Genomic DNA, 27,668 nt, shown 5'->3' on the forward strand with positions numbered 1-27,668 from the left:
ATTGGGTAAGGAATAAAGAATACAAGTCCACAAGGTCAGTGTAGAAGAGTTTTTATATGAAATTGTGTATTTGACCGTGGTTTCCACTTATGACAATAACAAAAACAAACCTGGAATACATGATGGAGATGACAAAATCATTTGAACTTTTCTCATTTTCTTCAAACTACCTGCTGACCTTTGTTGTAAAGAGCAAAGATAAAAAGACTGAACAGAAATTGTGTTGATCCCAGAAATAATTTCAGCTACACAAACACACGCACACACACACACACACACACACACACACATACACTGTCAAAACTGTATAATCATCTCCAAAATGGCATTAAGCAAAGATAAAAATTAACAAAATCACAAAATACTAAAAAACTACATTGTTGCTGGTGTATAAAGGAAATACAAAAATAACAGCCATGAACATACGATGACAACATCTGGCAGGCTTCCTTTTGTACAGCAAATTCGTGGGTGTTTTTAAGGCTGCTACAGGCAGCTGTCCAGATGTGTGCCAGCAGAATCAACTGTTTCCAGATTGTCATATGTTTATTGATGTGCCCCTGCCAATAAAAGCAACTATAAATAGATTTGTCTTTCATCAAAACAAGTTTCTTTTCCCTTTTATTTTGTTCCCATCTGAGGAAATACTTTGGAGCCACTCAGCAGAAGTAACGCCGTCTTTGGTTAAGAGCTGCGGAGCTCTCAAGCTATAAAATCATCCATAAAAATACATCCTCAAAAACAAATATACAGCTTTCACACATTGACTAATTATACATTTTGGGGGGAATCAGACATATCACAGAAAAAAAACAGATGGACTGGATTTTGGTTTGAACAGAGGGAACTTTTACAAGTTAGTGTGGACTGAGGCCTGCGGTGCAGACCAATATGGCTTCCATTGGAAATGAAAGCTTCATTTGATAATGTCTCAGATTTCACACAGTCTGTAGCAACGTCTTGAGCTGTAGTGTCTCTTCCACTGATAACCTGTCGTGGTAGAAGCTAAGTCCCGCCAGGAGCTCGATGTCTCGGACCCGCGCTGTGTGAAACTGCAGCCAATCTTCCACCCACTTCAAGTCTGACCCGCTCTGAGGGGGAAACAGAACAGAAAAAAAGAACAGAGTGTTTTTTCCACTGCAGGATCTGTCAGTAGGTTTCTACAGAGTAGGATATGTGGATATTGATAATGATTGCCTTAGTACTGCATTTATCTCATTGTTGGACTCGATTGGCTTCTGTCAGAGAGTACAGAAACCCACTCACTGCTTTGGCCACACCCTCGACCTTGTTCTTGCATATGGCATTGACATTGAGCATTTGGAGGTCTTCCCACAGAACCCTCTTCTGTCAGACCATTACCTCATAACTTTTGAGTTTATACTCCCGGAGTATACACCGTTAGTCAAATGTTTCTACACCAGATGTCTAACTGACAGTGCTGTAGCTAAATTTAAAGAAGCGATTCCTTCTGCATTTGATTCAATACCACGTCTCAATGTGACGGAGGACTCCTGTGCTAACTTTAGTCCGTCCCAGATTGATCATATTGTCGATAGTGCTACAGGCTCACTGAGAATAAGACAGTGAGGCAAAGAAGGTTTGCTCCCTGGTATAACCCTCAGACCCGCGACCTAAAGCAAACTTCACGAAAGCTCGAAAGTATATGGCGTTCCACCAATCTGGAAGAATCACGCTTAGTTTGGCGAGATAGCCTTGAAAAATATAAAAAGGCTCTCAGTAATGCCAGAGCAGCCTATTACTCATCAGTAATAGAGAAAAATAAGAACAACCCCAGGGTTCTCTTTAGCACTGTAGCCAGGCTGACAGAGAGTCACAGCTCTGTGGAGCCGTGTATTCCAATAGACCTCAGTAGTAATGACTTCATGAACTTCTTCAATGAAAAGATTTGAACTATTAGAGGCAAGATTGATGATCTCTTGCCCTCAACTACTGCCGATCTGTCATCAAGAGGAGTGGCCTTGGAAACGGCTGTATGCCCTGGTGTATATTTGGATAGCTCCTCCTCAACGGTTTCTACTTCTAAACCGCCTGTCTCTTGGACCCCATCCCAACGAGGCTGCTTAAAGACGTGTTGCCTTTAATTGGCACCTCTCTGCTGGATATTGTTAATGTGTCTTTGCTAACAGGCCATGTACCACATTCCTTCAAAGTAGCTGTAATTAAACCTCTCCTGAAAAAGCCCACTCTTAATCCAGAGGTGTTGGCTAACTACAGACCGATCTCTAACCTTCCCTTCCTCTCTAAGATCCTTGAGAAAGTAGTCGCAAATCAGTTGTGCGACTTCCTACATCAGAATAGTTTCAGTCAGGATTTAGAAAACACCACAGCACAGAGACAGCACTGGTGAAAATTACAAATGACCTCCTAATTGCATCAGATAAAGGACTCATCTCCGTACTGGTATTATTAGACCTTAGTGCTGCGTTCGACACCATTGATCATGACATCCTATTACAGAGACTGGATCAGTCGATTGGCATTTCAGGTACCGCACTAAGTTGGTTTAAATCCTATTTATCAGATCGATCTAAATTTGTATTTGTAAACGATGAAGCCTCAATGACCACCAACGTTAATCACGGAGTTCCACAAGGTTCTGTGCTTGGACCAATTTTATTTACCTTATATATGCTTCCTTTGGGCAATATTATCAGGAAACACTGCATAAACTTTCATTGCTATGCAGACGATACTCAATTATATCTATCGATCAAACCAGAGGAGACCAACCAGCTTGCTAAAATTCAAGAATGTCTTAAAGACATAAAAATATGGATGACCTGCAACTTCCTGACGTTAAACTCAGACAAAACTGAAGTTATTTTACTGGGCCCTGAACACCTCAGAGATCAATTATCTGGTGATGTGGTTTCTGTAGATGGCATTTCCCTGGCATCCAACACCACTGTAAAGAATCTCGGCGTTATCTTTGACCGAGACTTGTCCTTTAACTCCCACGTTAAGCAAATCTCAAGAATTGCATTTTTTCATCTACGTAACAGTTCAAAAATCAGGCACATCTTGTCTCAAAAAGATGCAGAAAAGCTGGTTCACGCGTTTGTTACTTCCAGACTAGATTACTGCAACTCCTTATTATCAGGCTGCTCTAATAAGTCTCTTAAATCCCTCAAGTTGATCCAGAATGCTGCAGCTCGTGTACTCACAAAAACTAAGAAAAGAGATCACATTACTCCTGTATTAGCTGCTCTGCACTGGCTCCCTGTAAAATCAAGAATCACATTTAAAATTCTTCTCCTCACCTACAAAACCTTGATTGGTGATGCACCATCATATCTTAAGGAGCTTGTAGTACCATATTGCCCCACTAGAGAGCTGCGCTCACTAAATGCGGGGCTACTTGTGGTTCCTAGAGTACTAAAAAGTAGGATGGGAGCAAGAGCCTTCAGTTATCAAGCTCCTCTTTTTTGGAACCAGCTTCCATTTTCAGTCCGGGAGGCAGACACAGTCACCTCATTCAAGAATAGACTTTAGACTTTCCTGTTTGATAGTGCTTATAGTTAGGGCTGAATCAGGTTTGCCCTGGTCGAGCCCCTTGATATACTACTATAGGCTTATAGGCTGCTGGGGGATGTTTTAGGATACAATGAGCACCTATCTCCTCTTCTCTCTCTCCTTATGGATGAATTTACATCTCTCCATTGCACCTTATTAACTCTGCTTCCTCCCCGGAGTCGTTGTGACTTCACGTCTCATAGGGTCCATTGGACCTGGAGGTGTCTGATGCCTGGTGAGCCGGCCTCCCGCGTTGCCCCCCCCCTCCCCCCTCTCTACCTCCTTCTGTTTCATGGATTGGAGTTCCATTCATACATTGTCATATTCATGTAATGTGTTTATGTAACTTTGTAAATGCTGTTCATTCTGTACACATGACATCTATTGCTTCTGTCCATCCGGGGAGAGGGATCCTCCTCTGTTGCTCTCCTGAAGGTTTCTTCCCTTTTTTCCCTGTCAAAGGTTATTTTTGGGGAGTTTTTCCTGATCCGATGTGAGGTCCTGGGACAGGGATGTCGTATGTGTACAGATTGTAAAGCCCTCTGAGGCAAATTTGTAATTTGTGATATTGGGCTATATAAAATAAACTGAATTGAATTAAATTGAGAGGAGTCAGTGGTGTAACTCACAGCACAGCTCTCAGTGTGGTCAGGTCTGTGGGGCAGGATGAAGGACTTGGCCTGCAGGGGACCCTCACAGTCAACAGGGCCCACGGTCGAGTTCCCACAGCTGGTCAGGATCAGGAAGAAATGTGTCGGGATGGGAGCTTCATTCCTGGAGACACACGAGATCGCAGGTTATTAAAAACGGCTGCCTCCTTTATAGAAAATATTAATTAGAACTCATGTGTGAGCTCCAGTGGTGCAATTGGTCAGTGCACGGTACTTATAAGATAAGTGCAGAGCCATGCCGAAGGTTGTGAGTTCAAGCCTCACCTGGAGCATTTATATCATTTGTCGAAGTATACAGTGTTAATGTGGTGGAAATTAATGTTCCGTTTCCTTGTGAGAAATCAAAAGTACTTTCTGCGGGCGACTGTGGTCCTGACGTCCTTTATGTCAGCTGTAATGTAATGTGTGCTTTTATATGAAGCTTAAGCGGAAGTTCAGTCAGGAAGACTCTCTTTACACTCCTTTTTATTCATAATCATCATCAAAGAGTCATCATTTTTGGATGCAGCCCTAATCGATTACCTGAATGTGTGTGCTGCTTACCCTGAGATTGCTCTGAGCGCATCAACGTTTCCATCATAGTCTTCATCAAATATAGGCCCACTCATGACGTTAACTCCGTTCAGCTGTTGTGAATATTTTGGAAGAAGGACATCATGGACATGGATCCAAACATCTGTGGGTAAGGAAATTACACACAAGAGCCTTTTAGTTTTCCAAAGTCGCCACACAACAGGTGTGGGCACAGGGGATGTGCCACCAGGGGGCAGCATCTCCTAGCTGATTCATACAAACATACACAACAGTACATGGAGTGGGTTTTCCTTCCAGTTGGACCTCATAGTGGTGAGAGATAGTTTCCATTTATAGTGTGGGTGGCCCCAGTGGAAACCCAGCAAGAGCTATGTTGTCTGAAACACTCAAATGTTCAATATATTAATCACCCAACACGATCTACAAGTCATGAAATCAGACCACCTTAAAAGTGAATCTTAATGTGAAGAAAACGTCAGTGCTTACAGGATGTGGCAGGAGGATTAACTCTGGAAATGTTCCTCCAAACAAAACCTCTGATTATGCTTTCGATAAAGAGCTTGACTAAATTAAAGTACAGTAGTCCCATATAATCACAGTGGTTAGATCTTTGGACTCATGGTGTGTCTATTTAAGAACCAAAAGTATAGCCTGTTCTTTGGAAAAAAGTATATTCGCAATAAAAATGGCTCACGAGAACAAACTAACCACACTACCTGCACTTGGAAAACAAGAGTGTTTAACTCACTAAGCAGAGCATGACATAATGTCTAGTATGATCCAGAGTATCTCTTCAGCTTACTCCTTAATTAAATTGTTCAGCTCTCATTCAGCTCAAAAGCTCCCATTCAGTTGGCAAATGAACCCTTCTGACAACTCTGGAATTCAATATTAACTTGTGCATCACCATAATTCTCATCTAGAGCTTTGGGTGCATCTAGAAACCAGGAGCAGATAGATATTTGGAAGATTGACTCACCTTTAAATGCAGGGAACATTGGTGCCATGTTGCTCGTGATTAGAGAGTCTGCCTCGGGTCCGTCGGCACTTAGATCTAAAGGAGAGAGAACGAGAAGGAAAGTAAAATATAATGTGTTTGCAATTTGGGTAAAGACTTAAAACATTAAGTGCATGTTATACAAGTCTGATGTGTGAAAAGAAGTAATAAAGAACTGGATGAGACAACAGACTCTTCACGTGTTGGTGGAGATAAATACAAAGAAGTAAAGTAATTTACAGCTGCAACTAACGTTTTTTTTCTTTAAGCAATAACCTGCCTGATTTTATGCAATATTTTTTTATATTAATGTTTTTTTCTCAATATGTCAGGAAATATTGGAAAATGACATTCATTTCCTGTCAATTGACTTATTGATTAAGCAAGTAATCGTCACAGCTCAATTCATTTCATTTAACTGCACAAATCTGAACCATGATGAAAATAAAATGTCTAATTTTGGTAAGTCCAGAGCTTTTACTTCTCTCTTTCAGGTAGTCACTTCCTTTTGTAGAGCTACCTGAAGCCTGAATTACTTAAAAAAATACAGTTAATCTACAGTGTCTCGATAAGGCGATAAGAGGGGATGGGACACTCTTTACTGTTGCAGACAAAAAGAACGGGTGCTTTTTTACATGAGAATGTGGCTCTGAAACACATGAACTTGAATTCAACACCCTGCTGGGGACAGTGTGGTATGACCCCAATACTTGACATAGTCTCTCACACACACACACACACACACACAAACTCACTGGGGGGGTGCAGCAGGCCGAAGGACAGAACGGGGTGGTTTCTGTGGCGTAGACACAGCTGGCTGGTGGCCGGTGGGATGCGCACGTCTGCACGAACACACTCCTCCATCTCTGGGCTGAGGGGTCGGACTCTGGTCTGAGAGAGAGGATCAAGTAGCGGTTGACAAATTGGAGCGGGACACTTGCGTGTTGCGCGAGATCACTTGGCTCGGTTTTGCTTTGTCAGTGTCAGCGAGGACACGGCTCTGTGTCTGTTTACAGAGCTTTCTAAAGACAATCTCAGCTCACTGCCCTCCCCTGTTCGTGGAAGAAAATTACATTTTTAATAAATACAATTTCCAAGAAGTTTCCCAGTAAGGACGATAAAACTTGGTGCTCATTGTAGCTAAACAGTAACACTGTTCAATTTGTAAAATTACAGTAAATCTCTCTTATTCCAATTAACTGCTAGAGTAACGTAAAGAAAGTCAGCAAACAGCTGTTCCTTTTGCTAAATGCTAACATCTGCATGGTAACAGCTTGCAATGAAAGTATTTACATTTTCTATGTTTGCCATCTTACTGAATCAATGCTCGTAGGTCAAGAGTTTTAACCAATTGATAGTACTAAATGAAAGGTCACGTGTTCACCTAATTTATTAGGATTCATACTCTCAGGATCATGAATGGACGAAAAAGAAAATCAAGGCAATCCATCCAATTGTTGTTGAGACATTTCACTCTGGACCGAAGTGGTGGACCAATTATACCATTCATAGAGTCAAGCTGCTAGCATGTCTTAAAATGTAAAAATAGTTCACAGGTTGAGCATACAATTCAAAACCAATAAGGAATTAATCGATATCCAGTGATAAATGAATATTTATGTGTCTTTAAATGGAGAATTTATTTCAAGGACATTCCCATTTCCACTCTAATTAGTATCAGTTTATATAGAGAAGTTATTTACAGTAAACCTATATAAAAATATAAGAAATATAAGAGACAGCATTGTATCCGATTACAGGCAGAAAAATTAAGCATAAAAAGACGTGCATATTTTCAAACATCCTATATTTGCAATAATAGAAATGTAGCATGGCTTCACACTTTTCATCGACCAATTGTGGGCAAATTAGCTTGAAGCTAGCGTCATATGAGGTTGCTAACTCTGACAAGCTGTGAAATTGAAGTTTTCCGTGGGTGTACAAGCAAAATACAGATTAAAAAAACAATCTAAACCACAAGTCTTTCAAGACATATTCAACTTGTACTGTGCCTGAATGAAAATACATCCTCAGTGGCTTCATTATTCAGACGGAATAGTACAAGAGTGTAAACTCTCCCTGGAATGTATCACTCTGCCTAAAGTCATGATTTACACTAAACCTCAACCGCATAATGAGAAAGACAAGAAGATTTTGAGCCAACATGAGCACAGAAGATGAGTAACAGCTGCTTAGGGAAAGGGTTCAGATATTTAGAAACAATCTCATGCCATGCCTCAACCACAGATGAAATACAGCCAGGATCACTCAACTGTAGAGGCTAAGTTTAGAGATAAAAGACTCACCAGAGGCTGGGTGGTGTACGACACCCACAGGGGCATGAGGCGGTCTTTGCTGTATCCGTTGAGGTAGTTGGATTGGTGGAGAAGACAAAAGGTGGCGCCTGGTTGGACGACTCGAGGGGTACCAAAGGGATGGTGTAGGCGACGTAAACTGGCTTTGACACCTAAAAAAGGGAAATGGATAAACATCACACCATGTTTTCTCAAAAGAACTTAAATAAAAATAAAAAACAATACTCACTGGAATTAGTTGTGATGAGATCTCTGTTCATATCGGTCTCCTAAAAATAAATGATTTTCAGTACACATTCAAATCAACACTTTCACCATTCAGTGTATAAAGCCTGTGAAGTTTTTAAATATCAGCATTGGAAAGCATCTGATTCTGACTATTTGTAAATTTGAAGTTAGTATAACTGTAACTGCTAATTTGACTTCTAGAGAAATGAATACTAATTTAAGTATTTTATTTCACTACATTTTAAATAATCTGCATCTGCATGCATGCTAACTTTGAATAAATTAAAATTCATCCTGACAGAATAATGAATGTGTGTATTTCTGTATTTCTACAGATAGAAATTGAGATATTTCCACCGGTTAAGTGAGTTTTGACCAATTGATAGTTTATCCTCCGTGTACATCAATATCCTCATCAGATTTCATAGTAATACATCCAAAAGTGTTCTGGAGCAAAGTAGTGGACTAATCTCACAGACACGCACTGCCATGACCTCAATAACTTGTTGGCACGTACCGCTGCCTTGTTCTGGGATGCACAGGAGCACTGCAGATCGTCAGCGGGGACAGGGCCACTGGCCTCACAGGGGGTGTCATGGGAGAGCTGTGCTGGGTGGACTGGCTGGTGGATGGGACTCTTCAGAAGGTGGTTCAGACTGCCATGGGTGCCATTGTTTGGAGCGGGACGAATACTGAGAAGATCTGGAGGAGAAAGAGAGAAAAACTGAACATTTTAAAATCACACACTGGACGTAACACAGCATGTCAGCATTAGTTTTTTTTACAACCTTTTCATGAATTCTGACATCTTTACTGACAGAAAAAATAATATGTCATCATACAGTAGAGGCACAAGGATTTGGTGACAACACTACGATGTTGAAACCAGTAACATGAGGGATCAGACCGATTTTAAACTACTATATTTAAGCTAAACAAAGCAAGAAAGTTGCCTTTATATAAGGTTTCTTCATCATTTTATTTTTGTAAGTCATACGAAACGGCCCGTAATTGAATCATATAATCTGAACAAATTACTTGGAAGGGAAAATGTGTACAATGAACATCATCTGTCTTTTGCTAATATAACAACTAGATGTTGGAGAGCTTCTGTACTCGGTCCTACTTTGACCTTAAGTACCTTACTTAAGTGTAGTGGTGAGCAAATACAGTTTGTTAAAGTCATCCATGTTTTGTGTGTTACTCTTTGGTTTAAACACCTGCGTTAAACTGTGGATTGTGTTAGTTCCTCTTTTTGATGAAATCTGGTTGATGCGGCTGCTTTTTATTTTCTGCTGCTCTTTTTTTGGAGGCACTAAACAAACTCCAAATTCGGTGGAGGGGATGTGCACCTGTTTCCTTTTCCGAACTGCGTTTAACTGTGTTTGAAGATTTCAGAAATTGGACGGCAAGCGATTCACCTCCAGAAACTGCTCAGAAACACAAGTTTTGTCAATATACCTAGAAAAGTCTCTGGATGGCGGAGGTCTCTAGTTTGTGGTTGTAAAGTTCCATGAGGCTGGATTATCCTCAAGGTCACAACAGGTCATTTCATACAGTGACGTCAAGTTTAAAACAAATGGTCTCACTCTGTGAAATGGCTGCTATGGGGATGAATATCATCACACATGATTGTACTTTAACTCATTTCACTCAGAAGGGTCTAAGTCTTGGAATTGCATAATTTGGGTATGACTGGAAAACTGTTTATGGTCCCCACTATGCAGTAATATTAAAATACACAATTCTTAGAATAGGCTGGGGAAAAAACACAATTAAACTGTATAAAAATATGTGGAATTGTTAGCATAAAGTGGGCATGTCTGTAAAGGAGAGACTCGTGGGTAAATATAGAACATTTTCATTCACATAGTCAGATGAAGTATTCATTTAAATACTAAGATAAAAGACTAAAGAAGTACAAGGTACAGCAAAAGGAAGATAAAGTACACTTCTCTTACCACACATGAGGTTATATATTTCAATGTTTTCAAAAGGAGGCACAACAGTGTTTTCCTTAAATCCTGGACCGTAGCCAATGAAGATTGCCTGAAAAAAGTAGATAAACATTAACATATTGACATTTATGCATTTACTTTATTTAGCCAGCATGAGAAAGTACAGAGTACTATACAAATAAAACCGTTGGCTCGCAAAGGGAAGTTTAATTTAAACTATTTATGTAAATAACACGATGTCAAACACGTGTAAATATTTGAAATGAACTAAAGTAGTAAAATGACCTTACACAACCTTGAAAACTATTGTTGGTTGGTTGGGGATATTTGCAGTTGAGTAAACTCACACTTTTCTCAGCTGTGTGTGGATATTTCTTTTATCAACTCACAGATCTTTTTCTTAGAAGAGTCAGCACCTTGTAAGCTAATTTAAGCAGGTCAAATTAAACCATGTACAGAAACATCCACGACGTCTTGTGATGATGAAGGTGGGCAGACACACACACATTTCCAAATTAAACCAACTCCATTCATAGAGGAGACTGTGAAAGTGGAGAGAAACGTTTTAAAAACACTGTAATTAGGAGTAGAGTTTTAGAGCTCCACGGTATTCTTGTGTTTGTCTTTCAGATTTTACTTTGGTGTCATTCACACAAATTAAAAACAGCAAATACAGAGATGTATCTTTTATTTAGACTCAACATTAACTCCTAAATACAGTGACAACGGTGGTCAATCTGCTGCATCCCTGTTGGATAAGGTCTTGTATAATAATACATCTTGTCATGTTCTCCTCTGTCACTTGTTCTTCAGTAAAATATCTTCATATTTTTTAATGTATCTCTGCTTTAAAGTTAAAAGTTAAAGCTCTAAAACATCCGACAAGTTAAAAACTACAAGTTTAGGCATTTCAGACCCTCTTGTTTTTCAGGATTCAGGATATTGTGATAAACGTGTATCATGACGGATGAACACATGCGTCTTTCCTTCCTCTGACCTGCATGTTGGCGAAGAGGTTGTCTGAGCCGTGGAATCCACCGGTGCAATACTTGAGTTCCTGTCGGTTCCTGTCGAGATAGAATAGAAACATTTTATCTGAGGAGTTCAAGTGAACACAAAGTCAGAGAGGAATAGAGGGTCAAAGTCATAACAACACTGATGGTTCTGTGTTTTCATCTTATATCCAATGTCAATGTCATGGTCAGCTAAAGAGCAAGCCATATTAAACTATATATTAAAGTGGACTGCATTCTTCAGCTTGAAACAATTTCCCATGATTACATGGTTGCTATCCATCAATCGAGTTGTACAACTCTTGTCCAACATAAATGCCTCATTCATTATAAATGATGACTAACTCTAATTACTGTAAATGCTTCAACTTCTGTGTGGCCGAAGAAAGCTTTTATCCCATCACCAGACATTTACATTCATAAACACACTCTGGTAACTTCCAGTGCATATAAACTGTTAACTCTGTGAGATGTGATGGCTTTGTATTTATATTATTTAATCTTTGTATTTTAGTCTCAGGTCCTGAGACTAAAATCCTTTGTTTTTCTAACTTTGTCCTTAAATTGCAAGATTGTAAATGATCATAGACATTAAATTAATGGAACACAAATAACCGGTTAGTTATTAAAAGTTAGATTTTTTCCTTGCCAATCAGTCAGAAAGCGTTTTTTGCTGACAGGCCCTTCTTGCCACTGGCTAGGAAGTTGGATACAGAGTATTACACTTTGAAAACCATAAAGGGACATTGTATTCTAAAAAATAAATCAGCTCTCCGACATTACATTTCAGCTTTTTTGGCTATTTTTATGCTATAGTTAGCCGTTTGGAGAATGCTCTTTTTATGTCTTTTTCAAGGGACAGAGGCAAACTGAATGTGTGTAAAACAATATAAGCTCAAAGGTCCACAGGCTAGCTTTTGAGTTTTCAACCACTTCTAATGTTCTTCTTCAGGGAATGGAGCTGACTCGAGGCTGGGACTCTCCGTGGGCGTGGCTTGAGTGATTTGTTTGGGCCGCAGCTGGGCCAGGTCATTTAAGCTCCCTGGGTCTGCATGACACATTGTTGAGATTTTGGATAAACTACAGTTACTCCCTTTTCTGTGTTGGTTTGAAGAGACATTTACGTGTGTTTTGGCAGAATCGTTATAGCAGCAGGTGTCACTTGATAACATGTAATAACATGCATTTGTATCTGGTCATATATAGAATACATTTCCAAGCTCAAACTTTGTTTGAAAAAATGACTGGATTTAATGTTGGCTTGAACTATCCCTGCGTCAGGTTTACGCCACTGCTTTCCAAAAGTTGTCCTCTTTTCAGATTCTTTACGCCATTGCTGAAAAAGTTTGATGACCTCACACAGTGAAATCTGAGGCCTGGTCGGTGACTTACAGTGCAGCCTGCCAGCCCTGCTTCATGTAGAGGTGTCCTCTCTCTATGCGTCTGTTGTTAGCAAAGTGCATCCTTTTGGGGAGGTTTTCTTTGAGGTACGGCCTCATTGGCTGGTCAGCGGTCCTGCACTTCAGAACAGACACGGCAGAGGGTCAACCCACAGCACAGGGGGCATGGGATTGTTTGATGTGAGGCCAAGCAAGCAGATAATCTTTCTTTCTTCTTATCAACACAAAAGTCACATTTGAAATACTTTGCATACCGACAGGTTCTTCACCAGACCCTCATAGTCAACTGAGGAGGGAAACACAGGGACAAGGTCAGCCACACTGGTTACAGACAAACTGACACTGAGTGATGCTGCAAAGCTGGGAGGAAGGGGAAGTCGGGTGTTATCGACAGCAACTTACAGGAATAGTAATCCTCTGGGAGGCGACTGGGTCTGATGCGAGCAGCCGCACCTTGGATGACAGCAAAGCCATCAGTTTTGTTCAAGTAGGTCGACACGTATGCTGCCTTTTCACAGGAAGCCTCCTCCATGCCTGTGCAAAATACATTCATTTGTCCTTGTTTTTTTAAGATTTGTGTTTGAATTTGTAAAGACTTGACACATCTAGCTATGATTGCATGAACTATGTGAAGTTGAGCACCAGAATCCATGATTCTACTTTATATGTGTATGATTTGTCTTGTTTTTTTTTGGCATGACTTGAATGTTCTGTCCCTGGAGGGACACAAAGGTTTATCTAGTCAGAAATGCACTTCCTTTGTCAGTTCCTCCGTTTAACGGCACATTTATACATTTGTATTTGTGTGATATGTGAGCACTGATAAGTCCTTCTTCTTTCTTGTCTTTGATGGCTTGCTGGAAACTAACAATAAAATGACTATCTTCTTTTGGAAATGATGTCTTTGATGAAGATAACTGAACCACGCATTCCTGCACATTTATATGTAATATACATAATTACAAGACTAAGCATATGGTCTCCAGATGTCCAGTGAAACTTCTTGTCACAGAACATCCTGAGAACAGTTTTTACCAGTTTACTCCCAGATAACACACCCATTTTTTCACTCAGATTTCCCTCTAACATGAAACTGTAGTTGGCTCATGTAACAGGTGCAGTGAAGAAGCATTTGAAGAAGACACTAAGTGTAAAACAATTCCTCACTGGCATACAGGCTTTAAAACGACACTACATCTCACTACTGTGTAAGCACGGATACCTGCAAGGGATGACCCGAGTTTATGTGTTAGCAAATGCACAGCTTTTTAAACAAAACACACAAAGAGAAAGACTAAAAGGGAAAGAAAATACATCTTACTCTGAATTGCTTAAGTTTGTAAAAAAAATGTAATTGTACATTTAAAAGAATGTATGGAATTGTATGGAGTTAAGGAGTAAAATGAGACAATACACTGTATCACAACATGTGTGCAGGCTGTGTCGTCATCTCACCGTGGTCTGATAGGATTATAATGTTAACACAGTGGTGCAGGTCTCTCTGTGTCAGGCCATCCATCAGCATGCCCATAATCTTGTCCACATTTTCCAAGGCCTGAAGGATCTGAAGGCACAACAGCATGTAAAGCTTTCACAGATCTGCAGCACGAGAACAGTCGTCAGGGAAACTGTAAGTCCATCCGATAAACAATAACTTGCTTCAGCAAATAAATAACAAGCAAATTCGATGGACTAAAATGACTTCGTCAGCATGGTTCATAACCTCAATTTTATCCAGCTATTGTTTCCAATGATGAAGTATGAGCTTCATACGGGTACTTGTTCGGTCTCGTCTGTTCTTGAAGGTAATTAACAACCAGCTGATAGTTGCATGTTTAATGTTTAATGTTTAGCGACAGACTAACCTGGCTGCTCGCTGGTCCATAACGATGTCCTGTTGAGTCAGGTTCTTCCAGATACAAAGTGTAGAAGTCAGGTCTAACATTACGAAGACAACAGTTTAGTGGGATGTTCAGTGGTGTTTGATGGTGACTCACAACATAATATTTTTTTAATGATAATACAGAACGTGTGATACCTTTCTCCCTGGGGTAAACTGAGCCATTCAAACAGTGTTGTCACTCTCTGCTTAAAATGAATGTTCCTGTTCATAAAAAAACCCATAATATTATCTAAGAGCATATTTAAACACCACTAATGTATGCTATTTATTGAATTTAGAACAAAACGGCATCCCTCTTACCTGTCATACGACTTGTATAAGTCTGGGAAAGAGCCGTTGATTCTTACATCTGAGCCAGGCCAGAAGAAGGTTCCTGCTTTTAGTTTCTGACGCATGGCAGTGATCCAGACCTGAGAAGAGGGGAGGGGAGGAAACGAGAGGGAAGGAGAGGAGAAAAGAAGAGGAGAGGAGATAAAAGAAGAGGAAAAGAATAGAAACGAGATGGAAGGTAAGGGAAGAACGGAAAAGGAAAGAAAAGGGGAAGAGTTAAGAGGAAAGGAGAGGATATGAAAAGAGAGGGGATACAATAAGTGGAGAGGAGATGAGGAGAGGAGAAGAGATGAAAAAAGAGGAGGTGGGACAAAAGAAAAGGACACGGTAGAGATGAAAGGAAAAGGACAGAAAAGGAGAAGACACAAGACGAAAGGAGAGGAGATGAAATAAGAGGGGACAAAAGAAAAGGAATAGAAAAGAAAAGAAAGAATGCAAAACAAGGAAAGATGAGTGTCATCTGAGTTCTTCAATAATTCAGAGAGACTAAACACAGACTAATGCCTCATTCGTTCATCTCAGTGCATCTCATCAGCCACAGTGTTCAGGCCATTAGGATTAAAGTGTAATCCCTCACAGCCCAGCCAAGACTGATGGAAATATAACTGCATATTTTGGTGTTGAATCAATACATATTATACTGATCTGCAGGTAGAAGTGTTTTGATTATGTAGCAGACTTGTAAACATGCTTTGGCAGATGCACTTTGTTGTATTGGTTCATTATGAAATAATGAATTCCAGGAGTCATCACTCATTTATTTCTCCTTGACTCCTGGAAAGTTATACGGCGGCTGCATGGATTATTTTAGATGAGCGTCCTGTCACACAGTTGAGGAATGAGATTTAAACTGGAACCACAACACGTCTAAACAAGCATAACTCTGCCCCAGCAGAATCCATAATTATATCAATAAACTTATTACTGCACGTGGGGGAACGGAATCTCAGCTATGAAAATCCGAGCACAGTGCTTCATAGCTTTTACTCAAGACAAGTGCCTCCTCCTGATGTCAGGCTTTCCACAACATTAGGGTGTGCTAACTTCTATATCTTACAGAATACTTTCTGGGTCAGAATCTCCATGATCTGCCCTGCTGTGGCCCTGATGAATGAAAAATAATTTTCCTAAAGGGGGTGTTATTAGGTTACAGTTTTGGACTGAAGAGTACATTTCCACCTTTGTACACAATATCAAAGTTGCACATATTTACTTACAGGCTCTCCTTGGTACCATTTTGGGTTGAATTTCTCCTCACTTTTCAAGCTGAAGAAAGTGTTTTGGGTCACATCGTACATCTTGTTGTCCACGATTCCATGAGACTCAGGATAAAGACCCTGTAGAGAAAAACAAGTCAGGGTAAGATTCAAAGTCATTATGTCCGCTCTCTTATTTATAACTGGTAACAACAGCTCAACCAAGAGAGGTAAAACCCGCTCTGTAAGCCCCTCAGTTCTGCTGCTGATCTTCTCCAAAAGCAAAGATAAGCCATTAAACCTCCGCTGTAACATCTGTGCTACTGTGAAGGAAAAGCACCAATTCTCACAATGCAAAATAAAAGTTGAATTTGCACATTCTACCCTCTATTTATTTGACAGCAGTAGTTATTTTAGTTTTTTTAAAAAGATAAGATAAGCTAATAAAATGCAATATATTGTTAAAGGTTAAAACAAATGGTTTCCAACCATTTTTGACTGGTGACCTCTTACAGAGAAAGCAGTTTCTACTCAGGGTTTTGTTTGTTGAGCCAGTAAGATGCAGCAGAACAATGTGGTGTTCCTTGTGCTAAGGTGCTACCTTGTGTAGTCTACTCAAACAAGGAGAAACAGTCATGGCGGCTAGTGATGGAGACAGAAAATGACGGGGAAGGCGCCTGTGGATGAAGCCACCCTTGAAACAGCTGTGGCACATTTAGAAACAGTCAATACAATTCAGTAAATATTTATATGTTTATATTAAAATAATGAATAAACAAATGTCAATTACCGTAGATGGTAATCTACGTGAGAAATAATGAAAAATAATACAAATTTGGTTATAATAATCATTAGCTTATAGTGAATGTCCAATAAACCAACCCCTGACTCAGTGACCTGACCAGAAAAGACTTACAGTCACAATGCTGTAATGGTTGGGGAAGGTCTTTGTGGGATAAACGGACCTCAAGTATGGCGTCGTTGTTCCGTCGTTTCCTGCAACACAGTAACGTTCAGTCCCACCGGGATGCTCAGTAAACCGTGACAAACTGTGGCGTCAACGATGTCCGTGACTTACGTAACTTGTTGATGATACGAAGGTGGCTGCTGTGATCTTCGAGGTACTGCGACCTGAAACCGTCCAAGGACACCAGGATGAGAGGTGGCCTGGAGAAGCTGTGTGGGAGGACAGAGAGGAAGAAAGATGCTTTAAGTGGACACTGAGGGGCTTTTGTGAATGGGACACAGAATAATTACTCAGCAGGAGACATGGATATGTTTGGCACCAGGAGTGTAGCAGCAGTGTTGTACAGTAGGTATGTGCAGAGAGTACAAATCAGCTCTTTGACTGAACAGGTCAGAGGAAAGTTAAATCACAGACCACACAAACACACAGAGGAGGAGAACAGGAAGAGACACACTCAGATCCTAAATCAAAGACCAAGAGATGTCTGTTGTTCCCCCGAAGCAAGGCATGGCCCTTTGTTGTCATTCATAAAACAAATATTCTATTGGAAAAGAACACGTGTCATGTAAAATATTATTAACCATTACAATAATCTTATTGGACCATGAAATCCGGAATTAATTAAAGATTGTACACATTAATTAATAAAGTTATAATAATACACAATAATTGTATATAACATTTTTTTACATGTGACGTTTTTTTTTCATTCAGCACTTTTGAGAAGAGCTTCCTCTTTGCGTGTTAAGTTTTCATGAAACAAAAGTGTGGTTAACCAATAGAAACAGCAGAGACAAACCAAAGACAATGAGTGACGTTGAGATGAAAATACAGACAACATTTCTTTTCTCAAAGATACTTTCAAACCAAAAATAGCTTCAATGGAGCCGCAGGTTTTCTTTTCCATCGTGTAATAAGACTGTCTGGGGTTACTCCCTTAGCAAAACAGAAACACACGCATGCCCATACACTCACATGCCCGGTTTCCATAGACACAGTTTTTTTTCTCCATAAAACCAACACCGTCATAAAAAGAATCATGTGTTTGGGTTACACACTGCTAAAAGACAGACAGTGACAGAAAAGCCTTTCTATTTTTCTCTGTGGTCACAGTTAAATTTCCACTGAGCACTACTGGGAACAATGGGCTCAACTCAGGAAAGATGTGGGAGTTACAGATGAAAAGCTTCATTCTCAGCACTAAAACATGCTGAAACAGGAGAGGAGCTGATGTAATCCTAACTAGGCAAGCTGAGATTTGAGGTATTGTATTCAATTAAAACCACATCAGTTCACACAGAACAAGCAGAACCAGATTACCCAGGTGGACACCGTGGCTGTTGAAGTTCCTCATCTGCGGCCTGCAACCAGAGCTCACCTTCAGCTGGAAAAATGGAGTGTTCAGTCAGTGAAAAGAAACACATATAGAGAGTGTATCTGTTCTGACCTGGAGTAACACACAATACTGAAAGACCAGGCTTAAAAAAGACTAGAACCAGACTGTTGGAAGATAAAGGGTGTTTATTTTCCCAGGATATTTTTCCGAATGAGATTCAAAATTTCTTTTGCAAGAAGTTAGGGCCAAGACGGCAGCATAAAAAGTTTCAAACAACATACAGCAAAACAGTTAAACAAAAGGAATAAAAAAGGTCAGATTGCTAAAACCTCTGATGTGAAAACGCGAATGCCGTTCGAGAGCCATGTTTGGTTTGTCCATTCTGGGCTACTGTAGAAACACGGAGGTGCAACATAGCCGACTCAGTAAAGAGGCTCACTATGTAAAAAACAAACAGCTTATTCTAAGATAACAAAAAACACAACAATTCTTATTTTCAGGTTATTATAAACTGAAGAAAATATGATATTCCATTTCTGCAACAAAAAAAAGATCTCTCTAAATGGTTCCTTGTGGCCTTTTACAAGTTCCCCTGTGTGGGTGTGGTTGGGCTCAGTTTGACAATCATATTTTGATTAAAAAAACAAACTCATCAGCTGTTAGAAAGGCAAAGACAAAAATATGTTGTGTAAAAAAAACTATTTTAAGAATTGGCAAAAGATATTGTCTATACATAGGATCCCATCAGAGAAAATATGTTTTCAAGGCCATTATTGCCAAATCAAATAGGATTATTGAGTGATTTTATTGCCACATAGTCATCCACAGATTCCTCCCAGAAAGAGACTGCATGTTTCCTCTGTGCCTTGTGGCCAGGGAAGTCTTTCCACTGCTTTTGGAACTAGAAGAGAGCACAACTCTGAGAACCATATGAATATGTTGCGTAAAAGCATAAATGGATAACACAGACTCCATGAACAAAGACTACACTCGTCACATGTTTTAATCAGATTTAGTGCTGGAGAGGATTGTTCTCATGCAACAAAACCTGGAGAAAAAAAAACGAGGTGTGACCACATCATATTTATCAATTGAGGTCATACATTCATGTAAAACAAGACACATCTTTGACTCATTTAATGTACATAATCTGAACTACAGCACCTAACACAGACACATTATTTTAAACCTGCAAACAGACAAACTATTTACACATCCAGCAGACACACCAACATTTGCATTTATCTGGAATCATGTTTCTGACAACATTACACATGTAAAGCCAATATTTACTCTTCTTTTAGCTCTCCACCGAGAAAATATCTGTCTCTCTAGCTGCCAAATACTCACTAGACGTTAAAAGTGTCAGCCGGCAGAGTCGGGTGGTGTTTGGTTATCACGTCACAAAATATCTTTTCTCTCTTTTGGTAAATCCTGAACGATATTTTTTGATAACTGAATTTTAACGGCTACCTAAATGTTTACAATCAACTGTGATTTAGGGTGGCTAGCTGACCCCACCTATCATATACAACACTACATGACCATTAGCTGTGTGAGGAGCTAGCACAGCATTATCATAGCAAGTGAGTTTAGATTTCACTGGACAAAACAGTTGTTTACATTTCCAAAGAATGAGGTTTGAATCCTACATCCAACCTCTATCCTCATCCTATAATCAGAACATTCCCACAGTATAAATACGATTCCTGTAAGCAGGAAGCTTTGGACCACCTCTTTCACCCTACCAACAACTGCCCTCCAGAAACAATCTGTCAAGTCTGCTGCTAACTGGACGCATGACAGAGGGAGTCTTAGCATGCCGGTGAGAAAGCCCCTCCTCGCTGGTTTGGACCACATACAGGGATGCTCCGTCTCAGGAGACGAGTTGCTGTGCTCTGTAATCCACGGGAAAACCCACTCTCAGCATTTTATACTACACACTGTGAGCCTCTAGGAAGAAGTAGAGTCCTGGGTTATTTTCATTTCCTTTAATCTGCGTCCAAAGGCCTCACCAAGAAAGCTGCGGAAAGATGTGCATTCCAACAAAGCTGCATGTATGTGAAAAGCAGCTAAATAAGAGCCTGGGTGAGTGCAGAGTCAAGATTTATTCTCCCCATATGGCTTTCATGGGAAATATAAGTTAAAGGGGAATGCCACAGCAGAGAGCACACCCCGCCCAGGCTGGCGACAGTTGCCCACAGTCACCACCGCTGCTGCCCCCGAAATGGAAGAGGCGTGTTTCGGCACAGCGGTTTGCAACAAAGAGCGTACTGCACCGCTGCCCCTACTAACCGGAGGGACTCTATAGCTGCAGAAGACATGCCAACCTCGGGTGAACATTCCTGTCTTGCTTAAATGTGTGTTTACGACGTGCTTTGCGACAGTGGGTAAAAAAAAACAACGCTTGGATTGCACCACCCTGACAGAAACACATCCTGTGACCAAATCAGAGTTTCAGTGGATGACATTCACCTCCGTATCTCTTTCCCCCGACTGGCTGCTTGGTAACATGACCCTCCTTTACTGCTGCTCTAAATACTTCCAGAGTTTCTGAGAGATATACAGCAGGCTCCATGTGTACACTTTCTGGGGGCCCAATCAGCAGGCTGTCCAAACTTACAACTTACAACTCACAACTTGTATTTCCACCGCCTTTTCCGAAATATAACCTGAGTGAGTTATTTCTGTCTGCCTCTCCTGTTGCAACTAACATATCTTCATTCACTCTCTGTGTGGTGTGAATGAAAGCCATGCATGGCTCACAGGAAGCTCAGTCAGAAAATATCATGTGCCAAGTGATATTTAAGTGAATGTTTTGAAGTGAACGTTTTGAGATTTGGGTATGAAGTCATATCTGTGAGAAAAGCAAACTATGTGAATGGGGCTCAACAGTTTGTAACTATTTCCTGGAGCAGCACTGCACACATGTTACACATTAAGGCCCATATTTGAGAAATAAGATAATCCTGACACAACAAGAAGACATTCAATAGCTCAACAACATCACCAACAATCAAGAATTAAGTACAACGGAATGCGTGTGACACACATTCACAATAAGGCCAAATTCAGAACAGTAAAACATCTACATTGGAGTAATAATTCTCTGTATTTTTTTGTATTTCTCACAAAAGATGATCTTGTGTATCCTTGTAGTCTAAAAAATAGCTTCATTGCATTTCTCAAATTAGACTAAATAACATTTGCTAAACCATTCAAATTTCAAAACAGATTCAAAAACATGGTCTCTTCAGTCCTTACCTTTTTCATCACTGCTCTTCCTCAGTGAAAACACCACGGCCAGAATGACCACCAGTAAGCACAGCAGCAACACCTGAAATCCAGAAAACGAATGTCACGATGTGTGTTGAAGTTCCCTAAGATTACAGTTCATAAATAACATGTAGCTGGACTGCCAGCAAACATGACCAAAGATGTTTAAATTTAACTTTAATAAAACTCCACAAAGTCAAGTACTTGTTGAATAATGATCAACAATATTCTTAAAATAATGTGCTATTGTTAAAATTCATAACCAACCAACATTTTACCTGATAGCTGTTAATAACTATAGCATTAAACATAATGGAAGTGAAAACTGAATAATTTAATTTAAAAGACACTGTGTTGAAAAGAGCTTATTCTACTGGCACTCTAGACACACTCCAGTTGCAGCAACAAGCCGTGTGACCATAATATAAACATGCTGCAACCGACTTCTGGCTCCTTGACAGAATCCTAACAACAGAAAGCTTGTGTTTAGTTTTTTTATCCACCCTCGCATTGTTGTTTAGGGATGGACAATGTCTTTTGTCTGGTCCACCACTTTAGTCCATACTGAAATATCTCAACAGCTAATGGATGATTTGCTGTAAATTCAGTATAAAAATTCATGTTCCCTGTCCCAGCCCTTCCCCACAGGATTAATCCTAAAACCTTTGGTGATCCTCTGACTCTTCCTCTTGCACCATGATAAGATTACAATCATGTTTCTTAGTGAACAAATTGGATTCCATGTTTCCCTCAGGATGTAATATCTCCCGATCTCTCATCTTGTCCCATCTTCACGTCAAAATTCCATTTAGTCCAACACTTGGGTTTGTGACTAAATACTTATGAACTAATGTGTTTCCAATAATCCTCAGCTAATGAGCTAATGAGAGATGCTGACCATCGCAAACATTACCCGGTAAACATCAGCACGTGAGCATCTTAGCATGCTGATGTTAGCATTTAGCTCAAAGCACCACTGTGGCTCACAGAGCTGGTAACAAGACGTTTAGTGTTATTGATTTGATTTGATTCATTCATTATTTTACTTTCAGTTAAGAGTTCATCTTTATGTAAGATGGAATAAGGGTCTGCAGCACTGAGCGAGTGTGGGACTGTTATTTATTTCTAGAACCCTGCCCAGTGTAAACCAATCATGTCCACCTTCCCCCCATACACCATCTACAACTGTCAAAATGTTGATCTTGGCCATCTGTAGTTGAAAAGTGAAAGAAGGACGTATGTCTAGCTGCTTCTTCATCAGAAGCTCGACTCTTGTCAGCCCAGAGATGGCTGCTCACTGGGGAGAAGGGTTTTTAACTCGAGGGGTGTTTCAAAGAGGTCTGCATCTGTGTATTTAGAGAGGTGGGTGTTCAGCGGCCGCAACACCTACACCCGGCCTGCAGCGGTTAACTCGGTTGTTTAATTAGTGTGGAGTTTGAAGGCAGTCCATTCAAAATGTGTTTAAGCAATTTTACCATATTGTGAACACTTTTTTTTTTCCAATGCAGAAAACCGTATCTTTGTGTTTTCAAGATAAGACGCATAAATCCAACAGACCACACTTGTCGGAGGATGTTGAACATTGTTGATATACACAGGGAAAACGTTATGTTGTGGCTTATTTTTCCTTGTTTTAAGTCAAAACAATAGATTATATATTTTCATGCTGCACTCATTCATGCCCTTTCATTTATTAATTCTAAAATCTGTAGTAGTGTGCAGTCAGTTTTACAAGCAGGATTGTGGGAACCATCACCCTTGAGTAATCCATGTAGTGTAATTCACATACACAAGAACGCCTAGATGGGTATGAAGATATGCTGGAGTCTGGGTATGTGCACTTATTTCCTCCACATTTAGATGGGGAGAGAGAGAGATAGAGAGAGAGAGACCTGCATTGGACAAGGCTCTTGGGAAAGACGTGGTTTTGGTGGGTTGTGAAAGTAAACAGGCTGTCTGGTGAAACCGTGTCTGACTACCTTCAGTTCTGTCTCTTTTTGTTTGCACAGTGAAGGCCTGATTAGACTGTGAATGAATCTACGACAGCAGAACAAAGTCCACATGATAAAAAAATGCATAAAACATTTCTTTGACGAGTCTGAAAAAGGGAATGCGTCGTCCTAATGTTGGAGTAAAAAGAGCCGTGCTTTCTGTCTCTAGTCCCGAGGTGTTGCAATCATCCATTCACAATATCTTAAACAACACTGCAGTGCATCAAATCCCAACATCATAATTAAAAACAGCTGTACACTGGCTGGTGTATGACAGGAAAGAGTATATTAGTGTCTAGACTTTGCCACATGTGTATTTAATCAGTGCCAAGCAGACGGCAGCAGAAGACACCGGAGCCTGCGAGCTGCAGTTTGCTAGTAAATAGTTTAAAAGGTGTCAACTGTCAGAGGATTTCTGACTGTACAGGTTATATTTTAGCGGATCAATCCTTTATTGTCATTCTTTTACTGTAAAATAATAAATACACCCCTGAACACAGCCAAATAAAGGCAGCATGCATTTTTCAAGCAGATTCTCATCTAGATCGAGACAGGAAATGAGAATACTGACTTTCAGCAGCAGCATAATAGTTTGTAATGCAAATTATCTCAAGTTGCATCTCTAAAACTTATCTTTTTCACTCCCCTAACATTCCTCTAAATTAATGAATGCATTGCTCTCAAACTGTCAGCTGAAACTTTACTCTTTTGGATCACAATCATTACCGTGGTCGTAAAGCTCCATTTCTGTTGAATAATAATAACTGTGATCTTCTACACCTGCAGAGACACTTCTGGCTTCTGTCCTTTTGCACTGGAGTGAAAACATTTGGTTTGCACATTCACACTGGCAGCACTGTGGAATACACGAAGAGTAAACAATGTAGACCTGCGACTGTGTTTGGATGCCTGGTGATTAATGACTCATTTAGTCTATGTCAAAATAAATGTGGAAAAGCCTCCCATCCAAACCAAAGCCATTACATTATCCGATTTAGGGGCGCCAGAGTCGATCCCAGAAGGCGAAGGCAGGGTACACCAGACTACTATTCAGGCTCACATTCACACCTACGGGCAAGAAAGAGTCCAATTATCCTGAGCTGCCAGTCTTTGGACTGTGGGAAGAAGCCGGAGAACCCAGAAGAAACCCACACTGACCAGGGGAGAACTGCAAACTCCACACAGAAGGACTGCCCAGAGCGGGATCCGAACCCGGGTCCCTCTTGCTGTGAGGCAACCCACTACAGCACCATGCAGCCCCCAAACCAAATCAACATCTTTAAGTGTCTTGTTTGGTATTACCAAAAATCCCAAACTGAAAGATTTGCAGTTTACAATCATATTTGACAAAGAAACGCAGCATTTTTTTAAATTAATTTAAGCAACTCGTTAATAAAAACTGTAATTGAGTTTATGGACACAGTTCAAGTTTATAGACACATTTTATGCTCCTACAGTAATACCAACACTCCTTTTATATATACAAATAGCACATATAGTACTATATTAAAGCTGCTTTTGACAATGAGGTAAACGGTGCAGCAAGACACATGTTTTACTGTAAGATTGTGAACGTGAATAACAACATGTGGCCTTCAGTTAGAGAATAGAGAAGAGTTAGATGGTTAGACATTGAGTAGGTAGGTCGGTAGAGGGAGTCGCCTCATCGCACGTACCCCAGTAATGATTTTACAGTGGTTATTCCTCTTCTCTCCCCGTGCAGTGGGTCTCCTTTGACTCTCCAGCTCTGGAGCCCCAGGCAAAGACGCAGGCTGCTCCGCCGAGGGGTCCTGTCCTTTGGTGACGTCCATACTGCTGAGCGCTGCGAGGAGCTCCTGCCGGTGGACAGGAGGGACTGAGGGGCAGGCAGAGCTTCCCCTGGTTGAGGAGCATGTGCTGTCGTGTGGGTTATGACCCCTCAAGTGTGGCACCGCCTTGTTTCTTGACGTCTCCAAGTTTACGGAGCAGCAATGTGATTGATCTGAGAGAGAGAGAGAGAGAGAGAGAGAGAGAGAGAGAGAGAGAGAGAGAAAGTGGTTGCGAGACTGATTTTTAAAAAGCACAGCTGACCTCAAACAGTCTACTATTTTTGGCTCAAGTGTCATTTTTTCCACTGAATTCTGCTCTTCGGTAACTTTAATCAACTTTAGACGAGCGTTTGAGCAACAATAGAAGACAAGAAAAGACAAACTTCATTCCGGATATTTCTGCTTCAAACGGGTTAATCGCTTCTGAGCTGCGGAATGTGAACAAAGTTAGTCAAAAACAGTCAAACAGCTGTTTAGGAACTTATATAAAAACGTACTGTGGAGCGACTGAATGCTGCCGCCATCTTGTGGTCAGACCGGGGTGGTGCGCTGCACGTCCGAATCGGTTTCACAGATCAATAAGTCTTGGACAGTTGAGTCGCATTAAAATGCCAATAAAGCACAATCTGAGAGAGAGACCGGATACATCAATTGTGAGGATACATCAGCAGATGTGCTTCCTGACCAGTTCTGCCAATTTAGATTAAAGTGAGTTCTCGCCCTCTAGAGCCTCTCAAGAGTGCCTTGTTCCTGGATGCCTCTAGCTGGGTAGCTTTTGACTTTTGTGCTGTTTTTCGTTTTATTTACTTTAATTAATGTAATTTATTTATTTACTTGATTATTTACTTATGAATACATTCCTAATGGGATTTCCATGAATTACTTCTGCTGCTAACTGTTGGCCTACAGTGAGTGAACACAAACCTTCCCTGAGAGTCACTTTTACCCAATGGTAATTTGTCAAAACAAGGCAACTCTTTATTATTTATTTCACCTTTCCCCCATGTCTACTAGTCTACTCAATACATCCTATGTGAATGTATATCTTATTTGTCTGCTGTTTCTTTCTAAATGTGATTTGTTTGTATATACGATCCATAAATCAGGAAACATCCATGTAAGAGGAACTCAGTTGGTGATATTTCACATGTCATTTTACATATTTGCATTATGTAGTAAGTTAGCAGTACAAAAGCATCCACAAGATGGTAATGTTGTGACACCATGAAAGTACCATTAAATTCCCTGTAGAGATATTTGCATGAAGCTTGAAGTGCTATTAATATAACATAATACGGCTCCTGTTCCCTGACAGCTTTAGCACAGCCATATTTCAGCTCTGTGAGGTCCAGGTTCCCTTCAGATGCAGTTGTGTCATGTGGTGTGATAATGGAGATCACATGTGGCTGGAACTCCTGACCTCTACCCTGTGCTCTCAACTCATAAACTGCCCAGGGTTAACTCTCTTTCTCTCCCTGTGAATGTGTGTGTCTGCATATCTGTCTGTAATATATATGTTTGTGTGCCTGGTTATGAAAATAAACCAGTTTTTTGTTATTATTATTACAAGGCTGTCCTTGCGTGTCTGTGTGTCTTCGTTTCTGGTTGCGGTTATAGTGACTGTGGGATACAGTTTGTGTGTGTGTGTGTGTGTCTATGTGTGTGTGTGTGTGTGTGGTGTGTGTGTGTGTGTGTGTGTGTGTGTGTGTGTGTGTGCTGCTCAGTGAACTGCATGAAGCTCAGCAGAGTGTCTCCCTACAGCTGTCCCCAACACAGCTGGACTTCCCAGTGTGACCTTTAATGTTGACCTACACATGTAGCACTCACTGTCCTCATCAAATCTTCATCCCGACTTCTTCAAAAGACAGTCTTTGCATAAGAATGTCATGAAAAGTGAAAAAGAATCGCCAGAACAAATATAAAAAAAGATATACTATATATGAGGGGATAAAACCCTCACAATGGCCCTACACAGATTCCCCCAAGGAGCTTCAAAGTAAAAAAACAACACAATTTCTCCCAACATGTTATGACATATATACTGTTTCATATATGTAGCATATTCTGCACCTGCTTGTTTCAGCACTGCTTGTTCCAGGCTGGCTTTTATTTACAGTAGTCCAGAAAAAGTCCATTATTAATTAAAGGACCCATAACAAACACATAGTGTTGAACCTTTTCTTTTATGGGCAACAAGTGACAGCAACA

At 40.4% G+C, this 27,668-nt stretch overlaps 1 protein-coding gene across 1 annotated transcript; it reads right to left on the minus strand.

The window, feature by feature from the left end:
* Nucleotides 1-35: 35 nt before the first annotated feature.
* enpp1 (ectonucleotide pyrophosphatase/phosphodiesterase 1) lies at nt 36-25,633 on the minus strand. Its single transcript, XM_034527652.1, has 23 exons — nt 25,329-25,633; nt 21,650-21,722; nt 18,370-18,433; nt 17,161-17,258; nt 16,999-17,078; nt 16,104-16,223; nt 14,857-14,966; nt 14,692-14,757; nt 14,519-14,591; nt 14,109-14,217; nt 13,056-13,187; nt 12,908-12,939; nt 12,646-12,773; nt 11,238-11,307; nt 10,244-10,331; nt 8,800-8,984; nt 8,284-8,323; nt 8,046-8,206; nt 6,495-6,630; nt 5,722-5,796; nt 4,752-4,884; nt 4,167-4,311; nt 36-1,091 (listed from the first exon to the last, which is right to left on the minus strand). Exons 1-23 carry the CDS (start codon nt 25,461-25,463, stop codon nt 939-941), a joined length of 2,406 nt encoding a protein of 801 aa, XP_034383543.1. The 5' UTR covers nt 25,464-25,633; the 3' UTR covers nt 36-938.
* Between the last annotated feature and the right edge of the window lie 2,035 nt (nt 25,634-27,668).

The sequence above is a fragment of the Cyclopterus lumpus genome, chromosome 24, assembly GCF_009769545.1.
Source record: "Cyclopterus lumpus isolate fCycLum1 chromosome 24, fCycLum1.pri, whole genome shotgun sequence".
Classification (NCBI taxonomy): Eukaryota; Metazoa; Chordata; class Actinopteri; order Perciformes; family Cyclopteridae; genus Cyclopterus; species Cyclopterus lumpus.